This window comes from Parasteatoda tepidariorum, chromosome 4, assembly GCF_982258835.1.
Source record: "Parasteatoda tepidariorum strain Cologne lab strain chromosome 4, Ptep-v5.0, whole genome shotgun sequence".
Classification (NCBI taxonomy): domain Eukaryota; kingdom Metazoa; phylum Arthropoda; class Arachnida; order Araneae; family Theridiidae; genus Parasteatoda; species Parasteatoda tepidariorum.
The window spans coordinates 60,649,713-60,669,686 of NC_141758.1; the positions used below are offsets into that span (position 1 = coordinate 60,649,713).

At 26.0% G+C, this 19,974-nt stretch overlaps 1 protein-coding gene across 5 annotated transcripts in view; it reads right to left on the reverse strand.

Annotated features, from left to right (window-relative positions):
* The window catches only part of LOC107442356 (putative inorganic phosphate cotransporter), a 76,371-nt gene that overhangs the window by 43,771 nt on the left and 12,626 nt on the right, over positions 1-19,974 (reverse strand). For 4 of the 5 annotated variants that reach the window (XM_087161213.1, XM_087161212.1, XM_087161214.1 and 1 more), the window contains exon 2: positions 16,507-16,649. In XM_087161213.1, the coding sequence (XP_087017339.1) occupies positions 16,507-16,597 (91 nt within the window). In that variant the 5' untranslated portion in view covers positions 16,598-16,649. Of the gene's footprint in view, positions 1-9,838; positions 10,006-16,506; positions 16,650-19,974 lie in introns of those variants that run through there. The other variant, XM_087161216.1, reaches the window with a different exon arrangement.

The following is a 19,974-nucleotide window of genomic DNA, read 5'->3' on the forward strand; positions in this document are numbered from 1 at the left end:
AAAAATAAAAATATTTCAAATTTGAGCATCAAACTATTATCTACCATATATTAGAATATATATACCCAAATTTTATCAAAATACACCCATTATTAACGGAGGTCCTCGGTCGCGGGTACCGGCACACACGTCCCCGGTTGCTGGTTCTTGCGTACCTGTGTGTGTGTGTGTGTGTGTGTGTGTGTGTGTGTGTGTGTGTGTGTGTGTGTGTGTGTGTGTGTGTGTGTGTGTGTGTGTGTGTGTGTGTGTAATAACGGTGTATCCACACCGTTATTTTTTAGTTATTTACAGTCAAAGCAGCATGATTAACGAGTCCAGTTTCGGCATAATCTTTTTTATTTAGCTAAACGATGGTGAAATAGCAGTTTCACCCCTCTCCAGACGGAGAGACAGAGTTACAGTCAGATCTGACGAAGTTTAGTTGGTAAACATTATACACCAAAAAGTCACGCCAAAACATTGCTCCTCTATTTTATACGATAATTAAACTGTGTGAAGAGGTTAGTAATATTGCCTTCCTTGTGTATTCTTACTCCTCATCAAATTATTTATTACGCATAGCAAATCGTTTAATCTTTCCTTATATGGAAGTGAAAGATCTTAAAATAACTTCTCTTTTGAAGTATAACTCTAATTATTATTCATTGGCATGTTTTTAGCCTTGAAGTCCCAAAATAGACTTTCTACCCTTATCCTTTACCAAAGATATTTTATGAAAACGAATGAAGTCTTAATGCTTTTATTAATACAAAAGTATTTAATTTTTGTATTACATATATATATATATATATATATATAGAGAGAGAGAGAGAGAGTAAGTTCAAAATAAAGAATAAAACAAAGAAAAATTATATACATATGAAAAAAAGGTGGGGAAATAATAAGTAAAAAATAACAATACCAGTTTATATAATAAATAAAAAAATAAAAATAAATAAAAAAATAAATAAAAAATAAAAAAGGATGAAATTTTATTTAAAAAACCGGAAAAAAGAGATATAATCTTTTCTTCAGCCCGCATGATTATATCCGCAAAACAGAGTGCTTTCTGATATTGCATCAATAAAGCCAAAGCAAAATATATTAATGCAATAGTGTGAGGAGCACTCAAAAATTTTTTTTATAAAAATAACAACAAATAATCACAAAAAGTAAAAGTAACATGTAAAAACAGAAAATGAAATGAAATAAAAAGAAAAAAACATTGAAAAGGGACTATAAAGCGAGTAGCAAAATCAGATCAACTTACATGGACAGAAAATTTTTCAAGAATGATTTAAAAATTTGTTATATATATATATATATATATATATATATATATATATATATATATATATATATATATATATATATATATATATATATATATATATATATATATATATATATATATATATATATATATATATATATATATATATATATATATATAATAAATAAATAAATACAAGAAAACACTAAGAAAGTTAAGAAAAACAATAAGTAACATATTTTCGATATTTTCCTATTTTCGATAAGATCAAATTTCACAACATTTTTGAAAATTTTAAAGCTTTATTTCCATTAAAAGATTTTAACATTATTAAAAGTTTTAAATATAACAAATCACTTGGTAGAACCATTTTTAACTATAATGATATAAGCAAAAATTTAGGGAGTATTAATATATCCGATTTTGAATGTCACTGTGAGGAGGATAAATATTTTGATTTTGTTGATAAACATCATAAACATATTATCACTGGTAATTTAAATATTATAGAAAACTTGGAACTTAGGAATTTAATGATAAAAGGCACAAAATTTAGACCCATTTACCATATATCAATCAATAAGATTCTAAAATACTTTCTTAATGATCTCAATAGTTTTTGTTTAAAGATATCAAATAGATTCTCTTTACCTTTAGGTATGCTAACAGAATGGAAATGGGAAGTTTATTATTACTTTAAAAACTTTATTTTCAATAATAAGGATAATTTAAATAAGAATAACAATTCAACAAATTTTTCTAATATTGTTCAATCAATTAAGCAACTTCAAAAAAATTTTGTAATTACTCCCATAGACAAAGCTAACAATAATTATGCTATATTCTGTAAAAAATTCTATGCTGAACTTTTAAATACGGAATTAAAAAATAGTAAAAATTTTGAACTTAGTAATTTCAATAATAATATTGCCATTAAAAAAATTTTAGCTTTTTACAAGAGATTAAAAATTAAAATTAGCAATATACAATTTCCTTACTTAATTATCAGTCCTAAATTTCATAAAATTCCAGTAAAATTTAGAACTATCACATGTGGGTCGAATACTTATTTAACTAAACCTGGCACCATTTTCTCTAACTACTTAAATAAGATAATTAACTATATTACTAAAGAAGGTTTCTCTTGGATAATCACTAATAATCAACCGATTTTAGATTTCATTAAACATAATAAAATTAATTCTATTGCGACTTTTGATTTCCAGGATCTTTTCAATAGCATTCCCCTTTCTAAACTAAAAGATGTCCTTTTGAATTATTACCATGATTTAAAAATATCCTTTGTTGCGATTTTGATTATTGGGAAATTCTGATTAATTTTTGTCTTTTTAGTAATTATCTTTACAATGGAAGGGATATCTTTCTTCAAATTAATGGAATACCACAGGGATCTAATTATTCATCTCTCTTAGCTAACTTATTTTTGCATTATTATGAAAAAAATTTTACTCTGAGTATTAAATTTGTTTTTAGATATATTGATGACTTAATTATCTTTAATTTCCAAGATTTTACTGTTTTATTGAGTGATATATACCCTGAGGAATTAATCTTACTTCGTAATCATGATGATAATATTAATTTCAATTTTTTGGATTTGGGTATTATGAAAGTTGAAAATATCTGCTTTGTTGATTTATACGATAAAAGAAATGATTTTAATTTTAATATTAATAAACTAGTTACTTGGAATTCTAATGTTTCTAGGAGCATCTATTTAAATACCACTTTTAATGAAATGAACAGAATTAAAAGAATATGTAGTAATATTTATTTATCCAAAATACAAATCGATAAACTCTTTCAAAATCTGATAAAAAACAATGGATACCCAACTAATGTAATAAAATTTTATATAAAATCATTGAATTAATCGTATATTTTGGTGGATATATTTTCTAAACATTTTTTTTGTTAATTTTTATGATTTTCCCATGTGCAAATCCATTTCAGGCCAAAATTCATTGCCAAAATTATTTACTAAATAATTTCTTTGTTAATTTATGTAATTTTTCCATGTGCAAATCCATTTCGGGCAAATCCGTGGCTATAATTATGTACTAAAATTTTTTCTTTGTTAATCTTTCCATGTGCAAATCCATTTCGGGCAAATCCGTGGTTATAATTATTTACTAAAAATTCCTTTGCTAAATAATTTCCCTTGTTAATCTATACAGTTTTTCCATGTGCAAATCCATTTCGGGCAAATCCGTGGATAAATTGTTTGCTAAAATATTTCTTTATTAATTTATACAATTCCATGTGCAAATCCGTGGTTAAAATTATCTGCAAAAATTTTTTCTTTGTTAATTTTTCCATGTGCAAATCCATTTCGGGCAAATCCGTGTTGAAAATTATCTATTAAAACTTTTTTCTTTGATAATTTAAATATTTCTATGTACTAATCCATATCGTGCAAATCCGCGGCTAAAATTATTTGCAAAGCAGGCAATTTATGTTTCTCTTTTCTATTTTATATTTTTTCTTAAATAAACATCTATCTTCTAAAACTATTTATGATCAATTTTTAAAATTATCCAGTATAATATTACCTTGTGCACATCCATTTCGGGCCCATCCTTGGTAACTAACAAATCAAAACTCAGAATAACAAATCACTTCAGCAGTGCAGTAAGAACGACACTTTAGAACCCTTTTGTTACACTCGGTTTGCGCTTTTGTTTTCATCTTTTGTTTTCATATTTTGTAATCTGGCAATCTTTCTGCGAAAACATTTCTAAATCATTCTTGAAAAATAACTGTCCATGTAAGTTGTTATGATTTTGCTACTCGCTTTATAGTCCCCCCTTTTTAATGTTTTTTATTTTAATTTTATTATTTCTTTTTATTTTATTTTATTATCTGTTTTTACATGTTATTTTTACTTTTTATGATCTATTTTTATGTAGTTATTTTTAAAAAAATTTTTTTTGAGTGCTCCTCACACTATTGTATTAATATATTTTGCTTTGGCTTTATTGATACAATATCAGAAAGCACTCTGTTTTGCGGATATAATCGTGTGGGCTGAAGAAAAGATTATATCTTTTTTTTTCCGGCTTTTTTTCCGGTTTTTTAATTAACATTTCACTTTTTTTTTTTTTTTTTTTTTTTTTTTTTTTTTTTTTTTGTAAATAAAATATTGCTTGTTGTTTTTTTACTTTTTATTTCCCACCCCCTTTTTTTCATATGTCTATAATTTTTCTTTGTTTTTTTCTTCATTTTGAACTTATATATATATATATATATATATATATATACGATAAAATTCACTCTTTATAATGCGTCCATGTTGAAAAAAGAGTAATTTTAATTGAGTTTAAGATAAAGGAAGAAAAGTCGAAAGCAAACTTACCGATATGCAGTAAAATAAAATTTATATTTGCTAAAATTAGATATTTTAATCTAACAGTTAACAAAAATTGTTAAAAAGAAAAAATATAGGGAATGCGCTTTTAGTTATAGAGTAAAAAATAATTGGTAAAATATATATATATGAAGCAAATTTCAGAGCTGCCATCTATAAAGAAACTCTTTTATAATAATAATAATTGGAAAATTTAGGCAACTAATCCCATAATAGGTAGAGAAAATAACAAAAAAGAATAAAAAAAGTTTTTAAATTATAAAATCATTAAAAAATAACATTCAAATAGGTAATATTTGCAGAGTTTAACATACAAACGTGAACTGAGAAGAAACCCTCTTATTGGTTTTCTATCGTTCATAGGTTGACTGTTTATTGGTCAGAGCCTCCATAAATGGATAGAAAACCGTTTATAGATTTATCTTTCAATCCTTCACTGAGATTATATGCAGTAAAATATTTTAGTATATTTGAACATCAAAATTACATGGAAGCAACTAATCAATTATTTTACACCAAAGTGGTGCAGTGAGATATCGCGTACAGCATTTGGTTCTTGGTGTTACACTTCACCAAAAACCGAGGATAATTCCTGGAGCATAATTCCAAAAATGTTCTTTCACACTGATGTCATCATTTTGGTATTTCTCAGCACTAAGATTTATAATAACAACAAGATATGGTACACAAAGAGTCAGATAAGTTATTTTTAGAATACAGTTGAAAATAAGAACAGTTAATTTAGAAATCATACACACACAAATTCTAAAAATAAAATTAGTTGGCGTATCGAACGTATGCGCTGCACAGAGAGAATATTAAGATGAATTCGAATTAGGTTTTGCAGCCCAGAAGAGGAAAGAAATGAAATATTATAAAATTATTTAATACAATTGACAGATATTTAAAGACTTAAACATAATTATCTTTATTTTACAGCTACGTTTTGAAAACGTGGAACTTGTGTTTCTATAGATGCATAGAAGTGGTGAAGGAATAGCAAACTTGAGCTATTTCGTTTTCGATGTAAATAATATTGACGGTAGCGAAAGTATACCATGTATATATATATATATATATATATATATATATATATATATATATATATATATATATATATATATACGTCGAAAATCCGCCCGTCCTCGGCGGTCAAAAATTTCCCGCGGACAACGAATTTCTCGAATCAGACGTCCGCGCGGACGGCCATTTTCCCGTTAATGTTCGTGATACACTTTCAATTTTTGTTATCTTACAAGAGTCTAGCGCCTCACTTCTAAAATGACCCTCTAATCTAGAAATCTCGTACAGCAACATACTGCTCATGGTGGATTGATGTTTTTTCCGTCTGGGAGTACTGCAGCAGTTGAAAGGGACTTTTCAGCAATGAACTTACGTAAGCGTTAACGCAATTATGAACATTCACCTAAATGGAAAACCCCTTTCAGATTTCTGTGCAGAAACCTCTGTAAATCATATGCTTTATTGTGGAACTGGCAAACGTCATATTTGATTCATTTAAAAAACGCAGTACCCTCGGATAAATTGACATTCCAGATAACTTGACCTTTGTCATTTAAATTATTTCATAAAAGAAATAAATTATTTCATAAAAGAAATACTAGGTTTTACTATTAGTAACCTAGTATTTCTTTTATTACTGTTTAATGCAATCCTAGTAGCTACTAATTAATTGTGTAATTTATATAAATGTTTGTAATAAATAAGAAAAAATAATATTTTTATTTATTTAGAAGCGACGGGTTAGTTTCAAAGGAGGACGGGTACATTGTCGGACAGGCCGTCCTCGGGGACGGGTAAAATTTCTGAGTTTTTTCGAGCCCTGATATATATATATCCTTTTCCGTCATTTAGACATTCCTAATTGTTTTTTTTTCTTTTTTTTTCTTAACTTTATTATCAGAACATACATTCCAATTATGTTTCCAAATTTACTCTCGAGTAAAAGTTGCTTTGTAACTCAATTAAATGAAAACATGTTTTTAAATAAATAAACGAGTAGTTTTTCCATCATTTATGTAAGAAATAAAATCCTAAAAATACTTTTATCTGATTTATATATACATCGTAAATATTTTTTTTGTGTTTTAAATATTTACAAGAAAAGAAGTTAAGAAAAAAAAAGGAAACCCACGACCCTTTCCATTTGATGATATTGAGAGAGATACTTGAGTTTTTTATTATATAATCATTCATTGATAACCAAAACCAAATAAATGTTTTTTTGCGGTTGATAACAAACTTCGGATACACATTAATAATTTAAAATAAAATTAATTGTCGAATAAAAAAAATTACCGACCGTATGTTCGTTCACTCCATAAAATTCAATAAATGTTTAGTTCTTGCATTGTGCAAAATTAATTCTTTCATCGTACACTTCTTTGTGCGTGCGTGTGTTATGCTTAATCTCACTTTCCAGCTCTCCAACGCTCTCTTTTAAACCTCTTGACTATAGCTATAGTATCTAGAATTTTCAATTCATATTTAATTTAGTGTCTTTAAATTCATAGTTACTAATTTTAACAATCTGAATTATCCAATTAATACCGATGCCACATATTATTTAATCGGAATAAAAAATCTATGAGTGAATATATGTATGATAACACAAACATTTATATGTAATAATATGTAAATTAAAATGTATTCACAAATATGTTTGTGCGTAAAAATGGTAGCTGCGTTGTACGTAACAATCCATTGACAGGAAAATTAATTTTAAAAAATTGTTCCGCTTCTTAAATAAATAAAATTTTAAACAAAAAATTAACATGATAAATTCTCGCATCCTTAAAGAAAAGATGAGTAATTTTATTCTAATATTTGGTCAAAAGGTTATTAATTCGTTTAATTTAATATCTTTGCGTGCAAAAATTTAAATCTACTTTTTAAACACCCATTCACTGAAAAAAATCTTTTTTCTTCTTCAAAAATCATTCAGCTGCTTACATGAATAAAATTTTTGATAAAGAATTAATGCGATTGAAACTACAACAGTAATTCGCACATACGAAGAGAAAAAATACGTAATTTTATTTCTTTATTTACATTTTACTAGTGCCTAATATAAAGGCTCTTAATTGTTTTAATTAAATATCTTTGTGTGTAAGAAATTGTAGATACTTTTTTAAGAAATCAATTGTTTGAAAAATTATTTTGCTATTTACATAAATAAATAAAAAAATTTAAATAAATAATTAACATGATTAAAGCAACAAGATAAATTCGTACCTCTGAAAAAAGATCTGTAATTTTATTTTTTAGCGAATTAATCATTTTAATTTAATGTCTTTGTGTGTAAAATAATTGTAGTTAAATTTTTAGGCAACCATTCACTGAATGAAAATAAGACTTTAAAGTACAATTTTGCAAAACTGAATACTTGATGGGTAAAATGCAAAACTGAAAGTAATGGTTTAAAATAAAGTTAGTAAAAAAATTTATCCTAAATAATTGCATATTATAAACTCTTATTCATTATTTTTCTCTTTAAATTTAGAAACAAAGGACACTTTGGCATTAGTAAGTGTAAAAAAATTGCACTCTTTAGTCAATGTGGAAATTTAATAACAATTGTCAATTATTTTGAAATTAATGTAAATTTATTAATATTTAAAGTGCTTAAAAATATAATTATTTTATCTTTAATGAATGAATAATTGAACGAAATAATTTCATTTTATTACTAGTTGTAAATTATTAGTTTGTTAACAGAATTAATTTTAAAGTTTAAAACTATACAATTCTTATAAAAAATATCTCTGATAATATATAGCTATTTAGTTGTTATGCTCATCCCTGTAATTTAGATGTTTATCTAGATTTACAGACTAATTACAATAGATAAACAAACAAAAAAATTGAAATCTGGGTTGTAGAAATGAAAATCAGGCAGAACGTTTATTTTTTATTTATTTATTTTTTCCCCATTGCAGTCTCAAAATTGTCAAACCTGAAACCTGTCGAAAACTGAGGCTGATAGCACATGCATCAAAAAAGCCAGCATGAAAATTCTCTCCTTTCAGTTTTTTCTCTACTTATGTTAATAAACGTTTTAAAATTGCAACAATTTTTTTAATCCGTTTTAAGAAAACACCATTAAAAATAACTGTAATAAATATTTCTTAAAGGTTTGAATAATTTAGAGGTAGTTGATTTTTTTTTTAAAAAAATGGGTAAATAAATAGGTTATGGGTTAAGTTTTTTAATAAACAAACAAATTGCTAAAAACGTGAGAAAATTGTTGCAATGCATTAGAAGAGAAACTAAAAGCAATTCAAACTATATAATTATATTGATTTTTTTTAATTATTTGAATTGAGATAAAATGGTTATTGTGTATGAATTTTTAATGCTTATTTATTTATTTCATTAAACATAGTATTGAAAGTTGCAGTTTCAAAATCAATTCAATAAATAAATTAATCCTTGTTGTTAATTGGTTATTTTCTTAAGTCTTGTAGCTATTGTTGATATCCGCAACCCTGGTTTTAAGTAACTATCTTTCGTCTTTTTCATTTTAAAAATGATCGAGGTCCTTTTTAATTTAGGTAAAATATTTTTTTTTTCTTTCAAATACATTACAATGAATGTGTCGTTTCTATAAAATATGCTTTTATTACTAAAGCACAATTCCTTTTTTTAAACAATAACAAAACATTATGGAATAACAATTAAAAAATATCAAATTTCTTATTGAGAAAATTAATTTCCCTCGTGTTATATTTTTTGGAAGATAGATTTGAAACCTTGCATCTCGCTTGTGCTAATAAAGGAGGTAAATTCAAAACCTTTCTTAAATTAACTGGTAGGTCACATAAGAAGATTTGGAGAATAAATAAAGAACAGAGTTTTAATAGAGAATTAATACAATAAAAAAAATTATTCATACATCCTAATAGAAACAATATATTATTTTAATTTACGGTTATATAGTACCAAAGATAATGAATTACATAATTTTTACCTATTTATTTTCATTCAGCATTCGTATTATAGAATATTAACAATTTAAAAGCGTAAATAAATATTAAATTGCATAATTATTACATTACATAACGACTAAATTTATATATTTATTAAGTTTAATTATAAAAGTTTAGCAAGTAAACTTTAAACTTTTACTTTACAATTTATAATTTCATAATTTACTTTAAGCAATTGACAACACTTACTTCGCCTGTTTCTAACGAGAATTTCTTCCATTCTTCAGTTTTTCATTGATTAACTAAGAAGCATGTGTTTCCGCTTCTAAACATGCATAATAACAAAACACAAAAATAAGTAGGCCAATGTTGACAGCTCTAGCGACTACTTGATCACTCTGACGATAGGAAAGTCATCTCGCAATTGAGAAAAGCAATCATTCAATAATTATCTTAAGTATAATCTTCTTCTTAATCGTGTGCTAAGTGTTTTTTCTTACCTGAATATTTTTTTACCTTATATAAAATATAATACTAATTAATAAAAAAATCACCCGTCATGCATTAATAGTACGCAGCGAAGTGTGAATGTCACGTTATGAATAAATATAATAATTATTTTTAATTTATGGACTAACTTTATCTGGGTTTTTTTTTACCTGAATAGTTATGATGAGATTTCTAAAACAATAATTATTTTTAATTTATGGATTAACCTTATCTGGTTTTTTTTTACCTGAATAGTTATGATGAGATTTTTAAAACAAAAATTATTTTTTGAAGACTCATTCGTCATAAAATGACTGTACACTTTTCGAATTTTCATTCTAAAATTAAAATAAAATAATCGGCAGCAGTCTCTCTATCCAATTATCTGTAAAATATAAGGTAATAAAAATTTCTACCTTTACTTTTTTGAAACCGTTTACAACTAGTATGGTAAAAATCCATGAATATAAAACTATACGGTTCATTAACCCTTTACAACTAGCATGGTTTCAAAATCATTGAAAAAAGAGGAGATAATTTAGCAGACTTAGGGTGCTTCCATCTACGTGTAAATCAGAGTATAGTATTCTAATAACTCATAGTCACAAATTGGGAAGTGCAAGACATTCGAAACTTTTCCTTTGTTGAAGGGAATGGGGGAAATATACTGTGATGTAAATTTTTATTTATTACACAACGCTTTTACTCGAACCCCCATTCTGTCGGTCCGGAGATTGCCAAATTATCCTTCTGAGCTATAATATGTACCCATCAGCAAGGAATTTAGTGGCTTCATTAGGTGGGTCGAGTTGGTACGATACAATTCTGGCTGCTTAACCGTATTAAGTGAAAGCAGTTAATAAACAATTTTCCTCTTAGTTAATAGTTTGAATACCATTTTATTTATGATTATTTTACTGATTTGTTTTGAAGAGGAAAAAAAAACAATTAAATAAATTGTTATTTAATCATTTTTTCCGAGGAATTTCTTATAGTGTACCTAAAGAAATAATAATGTTGCAAGTTTAATTTAATATTTACTTTTTAATGTTGATAACCTACTCGTTATTTCTATCAAAATAATTATTTTAGGCTTTGTAGGAAGAAAAATAATTTTTAAATACTTATTTATCATAAAAAAAGATATACAGCAAAGATTGAATAATACATTAATCTTTTATTGTGGATAATTTTCTCAGTTCTTAACCCGAATTATATTTTGGGAATCATAAAATAATTTATAAATATTTCAAAAACTCATTCATCATAAAATCAAGTACACACTGAAAAGCTAATATTTCATGAATAACGTAGTATCAGGCATTTATAGTGGTGTAATTTCAGGAATTTGAAGAAAAAATAATTATTTCAAAAACTCAATTGTCATAAAACAAAGTACGCAATGAAGAGCTAATTTTGCGTGAAGAATATAATATCAAGCATTTACTGAGGTTAACCTGCTCCTCTTTTATAACGATTATTATAAGTTTTATAAAAATAATGTTAACGTTTTAATTAAAAAAAATTCGTCGTCATAAAATAATGTAATGCAATAAAATACTATTTACATACAGTATTGCTCTGTATCCTTCATATAGTATTGACCCTTCGTAAAATAATAATATCTAAAATAAAAATGAAAACAAAGAATGTTTCGAAGGCATACTTTAATTAGTAATTATTTTCAAATATTAATTGTAATATTGAGAAGAAAGAATTATTAGAAAATTGTTTTCTCTGAGGTCATTTTCAACATTATAAAAAAAAATTTAAGTTTTTTCTTTTTTAAAGAAAAAAATGGATAGCCAACGATATACTTTAATAATAATTAATTTAATTTAGCAATAAAAATTACCTTTGAAGTGATAATAAGAGAGAATTTTTTCAATTTGATATTATAAATCTTATGAAATAATTTAAAGAAAAATAATTGACTATTTGCAATGAAGTGATGTATACAAATGATTTTTAAAGGCTCTCTAAATGTTATTTTTAAATTTAAATAAAATATGAACATCTCAAAAATTAGTGTTATTTGTGAAGATATGCCTTTATGTTATGCCACAGAAAATGTGTTATAAGTTGATTAATTAAAATAAAAGAAATACCGCTATGAAATGTATAGATGCTAAAATAATTTAATAACAGACAGTTAATTTATTTAAAACAGACAGTTAACGGAGACAATTAATTTTGAAAATAAATATCAATTAATGTTACTTTTGAAATAGAACTTTATAAGGAAATAATAAAATTTTGAATGTTGATCTTTATTTTTTTCAAATAAAACAATATAGAATTAAAATAAACCCTATTAAATATCTATTAAAAATGAGCGAAAAATAATTCTAAGTAAAAATATATTGAAAGAAACTATTTTGAAAGGTAAGTTTAATGCTCCTAATTAGTTTCAATATAAGAAGATGAGTAGAAATTGCTTATATGAATGATATGTAATACACATTAAATAGATTCTCAACAAAACATTCTCCTTAAAAGACATATTTAAAACGAAAAATTTGTTATTTGACTGTCATTTGATTATTGTTAATTTGTCATTCGACTGTCTCACAAATAGCTACTTTTCTTTCTTTTTTTCTCTCTCTCTCTCTTAAGTCAATCAAATATTATTATTATTCAAAATGCGTCATCTGGCTCAAGCTTCCTTTATTCCCCTTTGTCATGTTTGCCTTAATGATGAAACAAAAATGCATGTAGTACAAAGTTTAGATATTTTTATTTTAAAATTTAATTTTTAAACGTAGATGTATTACATACGAAGATATTTTTAATTAGGGAACTGACCATAGCGTCAACAAATTAAATTATGTGATTAAAACCAGTGATTTGAATGATGGTAATATATGTATCATGGTATAATATATATATATATATATATATATATATATATATATATATATATATATACGGTAGGGAACCGATTATCCCGAACGGTCGGGACCATCGCTATTCCGGATATCTGATTTTTCCGGTTTTCCGAATCGCTACAAAAAGCCGTTTTTTTATTGTTAAACCCAACTAAAAAAAAAAAAAATTGGAAATAATCTTAAAAATAAGAAAAAACGATGAAGTAATACACTAATGATTATTTCCAAAATGATGGTAAGGTAAACATCTTCAAAAAAAGAAAGAAAAATCGTAAAATCCTATGAGGAAAAAAAATTTTTTTTTTTAAATGGCGAGAAAATTTATCGAATTTCTTCCGGTTTTTTGGTTTTCCAGTTTTCTGATTTCCGGATAACGGGTTCTGTACTGTATATATATATATATATATATATATATATATATATATATATATATATATATATATATATATATATATATATATATATATATATATATATATATATATATATGTTACCGTTAAAGTATATAATGCAGTTATTTCATAGAATACCTAGTTATTCCATGAAATAACTAAGTACTCTATAAATAAACTAATGTTAGACAATTAAAATGAAAAAGAAGCAACTTATATAATTTATGCAGCGTATAAATGATATTAATGGAAACGTGCCATAAAATCATTTGTTACAAGAAGGATTACTAAAATGACACTTGGAATTACAAAGAACATTATTTCTAAAACAAAAACATTTTTTGTTGACACACTGTGCTTTACACGAAAATTTTTTTAATCCCCGACCAGTACGAGGTATATGATATAGATTATTTTACACTTTAACGGTAATATATATATATATATATATATATATATATATATATATATATATATATATATATATATATATATATATATATATATGTAACATAAAAAGCTTTTATTAATCTTTTTATGTTAGTTTCTTTGCTATAAAACAACTCCTACTTTATTACTAATTAATTATTCAAATCGAAATACTTTCTCACACTTTTAAAAGCTACATCCTGTTTCTAAATCTATTTTTGGCCCAACTATGCATAAATTTAAATAAAGATCTTTTTTCCCTTTTAAGCCATGGGAATCACTCGAGCAAGTTCATTAACCAATAGTAATTTCTGAGATTTCCCTCCTTTCCCTAAATAGAGACATTTTAGGATTTTTTGCAAGATTTTCCCTACCAGAAAGACTGTTTGCTGATGGAGTAAACATCACTTCTTCGCTCCCACTCAACTAAGAATGATCAAATAAAAGTTACTCTGATTTAATTAAAATCCTGTGTCTGTTTTCCTGCTCGGTCCGACTGCATCATTTTACATATATATATATATATATATATATATATATATATATATATATATATATATATATATATATATATATATATATATATATATATATATATATTCTTTCTGTTGCTTGGTGTGGTAAGCGACAGCAAGCACAATTTTTAAAATTTCGTATCAAATTACAATAAATAGTACCTACACTCAGGGTGCCGGTACTCTTCCCTGTAAAATCTATTTTTACAAGAACATGTTACGGTAAAATAATTTTCATATCATCATGTAATTGTTTTATGTCACGATGTCATTTTTTTTTTTTCTTATAAATATATGAATGATAATATCTAATGCAAGAAATATTATAATACGAAACGTTTATTCGTTTAATTCTAGAATTACATTTTACGTCTTATCTTTTTAATAATTAATTATAATTAAATAAAATTAATCTATATTACTATTAATTTTCGTAAATTATACCGTTTGAATGAGTAAATATAATGGTTTTAATTTTATTACATAAAGAGCGCAATGGTATAAGTTCCGAGATTTCCTTTAAAAAATAAAAGTTAAATTTATTTTTATTTATCTTAATAAGGATTGAGCTATAAATTCCTTTAACCTTTCATTCAGTGAGTATACAATCATTATTTATTTTTTATTAAGTATTTAGAAAGCAAAATCAGATTTTGAAGAGTTTATTATTATGATGTAACGGTAGTGCTGCCATCTATTGAAACATTTAATTTAAAAAACAACTCGAGAAATCTAGAAAATCATTTATAGTTCTGTCTACATGTTGAAAAACCACAATTCATATCAAGCGTAGAATGAAAATAAAACCGAGAGTTTAAAATGATACTTTCCGCCAAATAGTACTGAGAATAAATTGAATATTTATATTGATTGTCAAATGTAAGCTTAAAATGATTTCATTCTTGACGAACAAAGAGCATGTATTCTTTGGCCAAGATTTCATTAAACAATACAAAAACATTTTTCATCAAAATCAAACTTGAAAGATTATTGTGATGATGTGGAAGATTAGTGATTCCCAATTTAATATTTAATACCATACAACAGTTTGATTTCAGCTATTTTTTGCATACTGAAATAAACAATTGTTTCTAAGTTTATACATTTTACAATTTTTGATAAAGGAAATTTATAAATTTAATGCATTCATATCATACGCTTTGAAAGTATTTTTTCTAAGATATCACGGTTTTGCGAGAGACATGTTAACGAAAAAATAAGTTAAAGACGTTTATTTGGTTTATTATATTTTATAATGTACTTAACATATATACTTATTACTTCCGATTAAATTTCAAATGACAAAAACATTAATGCTACTTCATATAATTACTCTAATAATTATGTATCATTTTTATATACTGATATTAATTTTGATATTTCAGTTTCAGCTGACACTGTTTAGTATCATGATTCCAACTTATTCTGCAAGCAAATGGGAAGCCCATGCCTTCCACCTAACAAAACACATGGCTACATAACGTATTAACACATTACACACATAATGTCAATGTACACATTTTACATACTGTGTCTACAAAATGTATTTAAAAAACATAAAAATACTCAAATGCAAAAAATAACATATCTTATTTATGTTTAGTATTATTGAGATAATTATTATCTGTAATGAAAGTAACTTAAAATGAACCATAATTGAAAGAAAATAAGTTATGTTCTATAAAGCGAAGTTAAGGGAGAAAATGTGCTTATTGTAAATTAGAATAATAAACAAACTCCATATTGTTACTGACGCTAATGGTGCTTTATTAATTTTGATAATAAGTGTTATTGGTATTGGGGTAATAAGTGCAGTTTTAGTAGGTGCATTTTCAATAGGTAAAAAATATACTTATAAATAGACTTCATATTGGTACCGATGTAATTAATACAGTTACTATGGTGAATTTTTTTTTATTTGTAATAAATTTTAATTATTATGAGTTGTTATCACGCCAATGTAGTTTTTCTTTATTTTGGTGGGATGAATTTCGAAAAACATATTTTTCTCAGTCATATAACATAAAGTCACTGGAAAAGGCAACTAACAGTAATTTTAAAAAAAATCAAAAATGGAGCTATTTTAGATTTATCTGCTGAGTCGTTATATGCCTTTTACATTTTATCCACTTTTTTTTTACACAAAAACGGTCATTCAGCTAGTCATTACTATTTTGAAAAGAACAAACTTGGAAATATATTACCTTTATTTTTATCTTTACTTTGTTGATCTTCTGGATTTTCTAAAGGTGGTACTTTCCATGTATTTTTTATGCTGAAAACTCCTTTGACCATGTTAAAGAGGCTCTTCTCGGCGTATTAAATTTACAGACTCGCTCCTGGTAACCTACAAAAGAGAGGTGAAACTTTAAGTACTATTTTATGTGAATTGCAGTCAAAAACAGCATTAGAAAACACAATCTTAAATAAAATTTTAATGTTGATTAAAGGCGATTTCTCTTATTTTAAAAGCGTTATAAGTACTACGCTGTTTGAATAAAAAAGAATCAATCGTGACAAAAAATTAAAACTAGCTCCCCAGATCAGTGGTTCAGTGGAACCTTGGCAAACAAACCAAGAGTGGAACACTAGGGTTCCGTGGGAGGGGAGACGAGAGTTTGGAAATATTTTAACCAGTTATGATTTTCAAAACCTGTTATTAAATTTTTATCAAATTAATAATCCATTTTTATTTAATATTTCCTTTATTTTTATGTAATTATTTAATTGAAATGCTTGAAGAAAGAAATTTTAAAATAAGACTTTTTCTAATAACAATAAAATGAATGAATTATGAAAAGGATATATGTAGTATTTATGAAAAATTTTAGTATTATTTCGCATCAAATAAAAATAATCAAATTCAACAGTGAAGAAATACGTTTCTCTAATAACCATTCTCGACGCATATTTTTCTCCCTTTTTTGTTTTTATTCTAATGGAAACCATATTTCATTTTCAGTTTTATGCATGAACTAAAATTAAATTGAGAACTAGACTAGATACCGTTCTAGATTTGTAAATTTAATTATATATATATATATATATATATATATATATATATATATATATATATATATATATATATATATATATATAGAGAGAGAGAGAGAGAGAGAGAGAGAGAGAGAGAGAAATTGATTGATCGATTGATTAAAGACTAATAATGATAAAGCGATCTGACTAAATGACTAAATATTTTTATTAAAAATTAATAACTAAATATTTTCAAACCAAATTTATAAAATTTTGATTATGACATATTTTTAAAATAATTAATTCTTTTTCGTTAATTAGTATGTTTACAATTGCTAAAGAAATTTATTAATTAATCAGGGTTGCGCCGAAAGTAGTTCGATCATTTAAGGTTCCACAGGCGAAAACTTTTTTTAACCGTTGCTTAAAAAATAGAAGCTTTAACTATTTTAAATATAAAATTCTAAGTTAATGAGTATCAATGTTTAATCCTTCAGCTTTGTAATTTTGAGCCCAACCCAGGAGACAACGGAACTCCTGGATCTAGCATTGGGGTAAACTAACCTTCGTGAAGGACTTTTTTTAGGGAACAAACCAGCATTTGCTTTACATGGAGAGGAAAACCACAAAAATCTGCCACGGTTTTGGTAGACGAATAGGAGATGATTATCCGTCTACCACTGAGGATATTTTACGTCTACAAATATAGGATTAAAGAATTCGTATCAGCCAACCACCCCTGGGATGCAAACCCGAGTCACCTGTGTGGAAAGCTAACGCTCTATCTCCTGAGCCACCGTGGTTCTTGTAACAGAATTGAAGTACCTGACTCGCTAAACTAAGTAAACATCACGAGAACCAATAGACTGATAGTTTTTTTCTCTTTTTTTTTCTTCGTCTATTAAAGAATCGCCTGTTGAAGACCAAACTTCTGTGACTGACTTCCTCTGAAATTCTTCCTTATCTTAAGATTTGATTTTAGTTCAAAAAATATATCTTGCAAAGCATCATGAACAAATTAAGTGGATTTTATACTTAATCTAACCTTTTTACAGTGGATTCAGGAAAGTATTACATGGATTTATTTTCTAAATCTGTAGTCCACAACAGAATGTAAGTGCCTGCCACTGAAATAAAATCTCCAAAGCTATCATAATTAGTGATTCTCGGATCGAATTGCAATCTCTGATGTCAATTTCGAGTTATTTGTCTTCTGTGGTCTTTTGATGTCGAAAACTGTAACAAAGCTTATATTTCTGCGAAAAGGACAATGTTTTGGAGTGGAACTCTGGGCTCGGATGGAAATAAGATTGACTACAAAGTGTCTCCTAGTATATTATCATATGGAACAATAAAACGAGTTATTAAAAAATACCGTGTCTTATTGAAAAACATCTCGCTGTTAGAAGAAATCAAAAATCTTGGGAGACCAGGATGCCTGTATGAATCCCAAAGGCCCCTGCCTTTGGGATTCATACAGGCTTTCCATACAGGCTTTCACTACAGCTGTTTCTCTGTGGGGTTTCTTTTTTTCTCTGTGTGTCTGTTCTTTTCATGGCTCCTTCTTGTTTTGCATGGCTCCTTGTTGTTTTTGTTCCTGCTGTTGCTTTTTAAACTTGCCATTTGAAATTACAGAAAAAATGCACGTTGTTGTAATATATATATTGTTAACAATTTCCTGGAAGTTGATTTTCTCAAATTCACCAAAATTCCACTTAGAATGTTCTTCTTTTAAACTCTTAAATAACTTAATAAGACCTTGATAACACATTAATAATAATAACTTATGTTTTAAAAATTTATGGGTAACAAAAGTACTAATAAACTTTAAGATACGAGAAAACTAATTAGAAGCTGTGTGAATGAAACATGCGTTTCTTACTTTTATCGCAATTGCTTCTTTAAATTAAATCTAAAAAAAATCATAAGGTCATGATTTAAGGCAAAATTTTCGAGTAATATTTGATCTACTATTTTTATTGTTAATTGTTCTCCAATTTTACTAAACAAAAATAACTCGATGCCTACATAAAAACTATAATATAGAACAGGATAGGGGTCGCCGGTGCCCCTAACTGGTTTTGGACGGGACTCGTGAGATCCTCCAAAATCTGCCCAAAGTATCCAAAACAGTTTAAAAGTTTATTGAAGTATCCGAAATCAATAATTTTGAAAGTAGTAAAAACATTCATAACTCCAAATGTGCACTTGTTTTCAAAGGTTAAGTATATCTTACAAAATTGCCTACTTTAGATCTTACAAAATTTTTTGCGCATTTTTAATAATCAGAATATCAATTCAAATTCAATTCATTGTATTCTTAAGAATTCATTGTAAATTTAGGAGAATCTAATTATTTAGAGATATATATTGCAAACATTCAAACAAATAACTGTAAGACTTTGCTCTTAAGTTTCATAAAAATGTTTTGAAGAGCTGTTTATTAGCTATTGCCTTAATTTGAGAAAAATAAATAAATAAATAACTGAAAGACTAGAAACATAATTAAATATTATATTTTAAGTAGCTTTACATTTAATTTTGCATTATACTTCATAGTTAACTTATCAACATTTTTGATTTGCTTACTTGAAAGTCTTACAAAATCTAGTTATGAAAAAAAAGAGGTTTGGACATTTTAATTACTGTAATAAATATTTTATTTGCGCAGTAGGATGAACAATTATATTGTGTTA